General features: G+C 35.5%; 1 protein-coding gene across 1 annotated transcript; it reads right to left on the reverse strand.

Annotated features, from left to right (window-relative positions):
• Nucleotides 1-2,339: 2,339 nt before the first annotated feature.
• On the reverse strand, nucleotides 2,340-3,521 carry LOC125584001 (putative F-box only protein 15). The gene has a single exon (XM_048751700.1). It carries the CDS (start codon nucleotides 3,519-3,521, stop codon nucleotides 2,340-2,342), a length of 1,182 nt encoding a protein of 393 aa, XP_048607657.1.
• Between the last annotated feature and the right edge of the window lie 434 nt (nucleotides 3,522-3,955).

Here is a 3,955-nt window from a genome sequence, read left to right on the forward strand (position 1 = left end):
TAAGTAACTAAACACTTGATAAAATCAAATTAAACTTAAGAAGTGTTTACTAGACACATAAATAAATACATATAGGTAAAAGTTTATATTTTCAAAAAAACATTCAACCTTTCCAAAATCTAACCCTAAGAATACATACAATAGTACAACATATGTTGTCAAACCCTAAAACAAAAAATATCATGATTGACTACTTTCACTCATCTATGTTGAAAACTATTCAATTTTATTATATCTTAAGTTAAATCACTTAAAATTGTTTGTAATTACATGATTTTGATTTTTCACTTGTCAAAATATTTTTTTTAAATTTATAAATTATTTTTAAGATCAACTACATTAGACAACTAACTTGGAAGTCGTCTAGAAGACTTCCAGCATCTCAGACGACTCAGACGATTTACTGGGCTATATTCGTAAAAGTAACTTCCTTTTTTTGTTTGGTCACAAAGGGTTGACTGTAATTTCACAAGGCTTTTAGGTTAGTTTTGCTTTTGATTCAAGTTTGGGTCTAAGTACAGTGCAAAGATTGGTTATATTTTTTTCTTGGTTGAAAGACTGAGTATAGGTTTTCACTAAATATACTGCACCATATCTTTTGGCTGTCATATTAATATACTATAAGATTGCCAGCTTTGTTTTAAAGTATTTACAGTATTTTGGGAGGTTTCACTGTTTTGGTCACATCAGTCAGAGTCTAGCACCCGATATTCTTTTGGACATCTTTCTCGCACCATAACAAGATCCTATTGGTAGGTGTTGACCTTTTCGATGGTCAAAATAAGAAGATCGACTATTACCGAGCGGGTATGATATGTCATTTCGATTGTAGGTTTAGCTTTTCTTTTGATATAACGTCATCAAAATTTAGGAAATCGTATGGGTTTGTTTGTCCTACATAATTTCACATATTTTCAAATCTCTTCTCATACATTGTAATGGAGGTCTTCTCTATTAATTATAATCTCTTCCTTTTATTTTTGCATTATTCATGTACATTATTCTCTTTTCTGGAATGTTTTGTGACTTTTATTTGGTCAGCGATTGCCCTAATCTCTTTACTTGAGATTCACGGAAGTTAGGGTTTATCTAGGCTTTAAAGTTGAAACGCTTTGATTATTTACTTCTGCAGTTTGGGTTGAAAAAAATAAAGGAATGTGTTCGATGATATTCTCCACAGTACGTGGAATAGGATCGTTATTAAAACTTAAAACTTGCGACAGGAGGGTAATATCAGTGGCTTGGAACCAAGACTGGAACGGTCACGTTGTTTAATGCTCGGATCTCTTTCCGTTAGTGTGCCATATAGACTCTTGCATATATATACACATATATAACAAGTCAAGAAAGTAACAAAACTTGGTTACGTTTACACTCGCAGACAGTAGATATCAATAAATAAATTCTCTTTGTTTATTTGATGAAACAACGTCTCTGTCGTGTCCAAGATCATTTCACGTCACTAAACAAAGTTTAGGTAGAGTGCGTGTCAATTCGTACAAGCTTGTCTACCCACTTCCTATACAATTTTATAATACTAATACGCAGTAATGACCCGATCAAACGGGATTAAAGTAAACCGGGACTGTACCGAAAAGTCTCAAAAACGTAGTAGAACACAGAAAGTAACACTAAGTTGGGATCCTATCTTGGCTACGAACTGGTGGAATTCAGACAAAATAAAACAGAGGAATAAACAATTTGTTCAAAGAAAAGCTCGGTTGTGGACTCACACACATTTTCTTTGTTTATCAAAGTTTGTTTCCAAGAACGTATTGAAAGAACTTGAAAGGAAAACCTTTATCATGTTGTTTGGTAGCTCCCTTGAAGTTTCCTCTTAGCAAACTCAAACTTTGTGCGTCTGCGTCAAGACCTTTCAGTTTCTGTCAGGGACAGGAACGAACTAAACAGTCAATTACATGTCCAAAATACAAAAAAAAAAGTAAGTTTAAAGATGGAGCACAATATAAATAATTACTTCACAAGATGGAGCATGCAAGAGTAAATAGATACTTCACTTATGACAATAAATATGCTGATGAGATGAATCATTCAAAAGTAGTAGCTAGATACGCCACATGTGTGTGCTAGGTATGATCCCAACCGCATATGGTCATATATAAATAATTTAATAAGAATCAAACACATGGCTCGAGTATATGGTATTTCATTTTTTGCTCGTTTTTATGTTCGTTGTTGTCGATTATTTGAAGTTAAAAAGAAATCAGAGACTCCAGCTTTATTTAAAGGTTTAGTATTCAATGAAAGGACGTTACACCAAAGGAATCTGATCATAGAATTAGAAGAACATAATAAGCTAAAAAAACATGCATGAAATCTTAGCAGGAGCAACCCTCAGAAGTCTCCTCTTGCTTTGGAACCGGAACCAGACTTGGTACAAATGCAGAAGAAAGCTTAGTAACGCCAACGCGTTCATACCACCCATGTCGCTCTGTCTCAACTTGTTTCTTGACCTCCCCCTCTCCTATTTCGTAAACGCTGGCGTAGATACATTCATCTTGGTCGTCTTTTTCCGAACACCATAACTTGACCCTATCGGTATGGTGGAACCATAACTTGACCCTATCGGTATGGTGGATCAAGTATGTTGGATGAAGGGGTAATATCCTGAAATCAGGAGTCACATTACAATACATGCTCCACGAGACAACCTCATCAGTCACAATATTGTTTGTAACCCAAACCTGAATCTCCCCAAATCTCTGTTGAGCTAACAAAGAAAGCCTATCTCCTCCGAAACCTGATAGGCGTGGCGACAAACCTGATCGGCCTGGCAGCAGCCAATCATTGTGATTTATAAAGGGAATACAACATGTTTCTTTGAATACCTCTTTGGAGAAATCAAAAGACTGGATGAAATAAGTTTTGGAGTTATCATTCTCCCTTTCAGCAATCCAATACATGTTTCCATTCATAGACATAGCTTGGCTCTTCCATGCACACCAAGAATAAGCCAATGAATAATCAACACTTCTCCAGAATTGTGACTTCAACTCATATATCTCAACCTCTTCACATCCTTTTTCTCTTTTAAACCTCAAGATCTTGTAGTTGTCACGAGACACATTGTCGTATCCAAAACCGTAGATATCAAACCATGTGTAAGAACTCGAGGGTTTGATCCGCTTGAATTGGCCCAAAAACGGATTCCAGACTGCTAGTTTTCTCTCTTTTGTAGGTTCAATAATTCGTCTACCTATACTACATAGCAATAATCCGTCGCAGTGAATCATTGAACCAATTTTAGATGGACCTTGTAGACTCGAAAGAGATAGGGTCTCAAGATTGATGATTTGATACGAGTTGTGATCAGTAACTCGTATGAAACCTTCATGGGAGAGATCCAAGTGTTTGTAGATGAATATCTTGTCGTCTAGAAGAGCACGCCATTCCTTGCATGTGGACTTGAATCGTGCCAAAGATTCAACCGGTATCCTGAGAAGTATATTTTCTAACAACTCCAAAGGAAGCAGCGACCAGGAAGGGTTTGAAGAAGCCATCAGCAAAACTAGTTAGTAGGTTGCACCAAGAGACAAAACCAAAACTCTATTATATAGGCGCTAGTAGAGAAAAGAAAAAGTCAAATTTCCTTTTTTAAGCAACAAAAAAGGTAGTTTTTTTTTGTCTCTTTCCTAAACTTCTATTTATACGAGCTAATTTGCCCGTTTTCCTTTTTCTTTATCTTTCACACGCTCCTATATTTTCTCTGTTAATTTGAAGTTGAACCAAACCCTCTCTGTTTCTAAACTCGTTAACACACACAAACTAAACAGAAAGATGTCTTAGTGGGCCTAGTTGTTGACCCATTAGTCAAAGATCAAATATAGGTGAGAAATATTATCATTTACTAGGTACTTTTCTCGCTCTATGTCCGGATTCTCCAATAAGTTTTAATTTAATTATTTTTCTTTGGATCAACTTTTTTTGTTTAAAT

The sequence above is a fragment of the Brassica napus genome, chromosome C3, assembly GCF_020379485.1.
Source record: "Brassica napus cultivar Da-Ae chromosome C3, Da-Ae, whole genome shotgun sequence".
In the NCBI taxonomy this organism is placed as follows: Eukaryota; Viridiplantae; Streptophyta; class Magnoliopsida; order Brassicales; family Brassicaceae; genus Brassica; species Brassica napus.

Excerpts from the sequence above, each read along its gene's own strand:
- LOC125584001 (XM_048751700.1), bottom strand. The coding sequence starts at position 3,521 with ATGGCTTCTTCAAACCCTTCCTGGTCGCTGCTTCCTTTGGAGTTGTTA.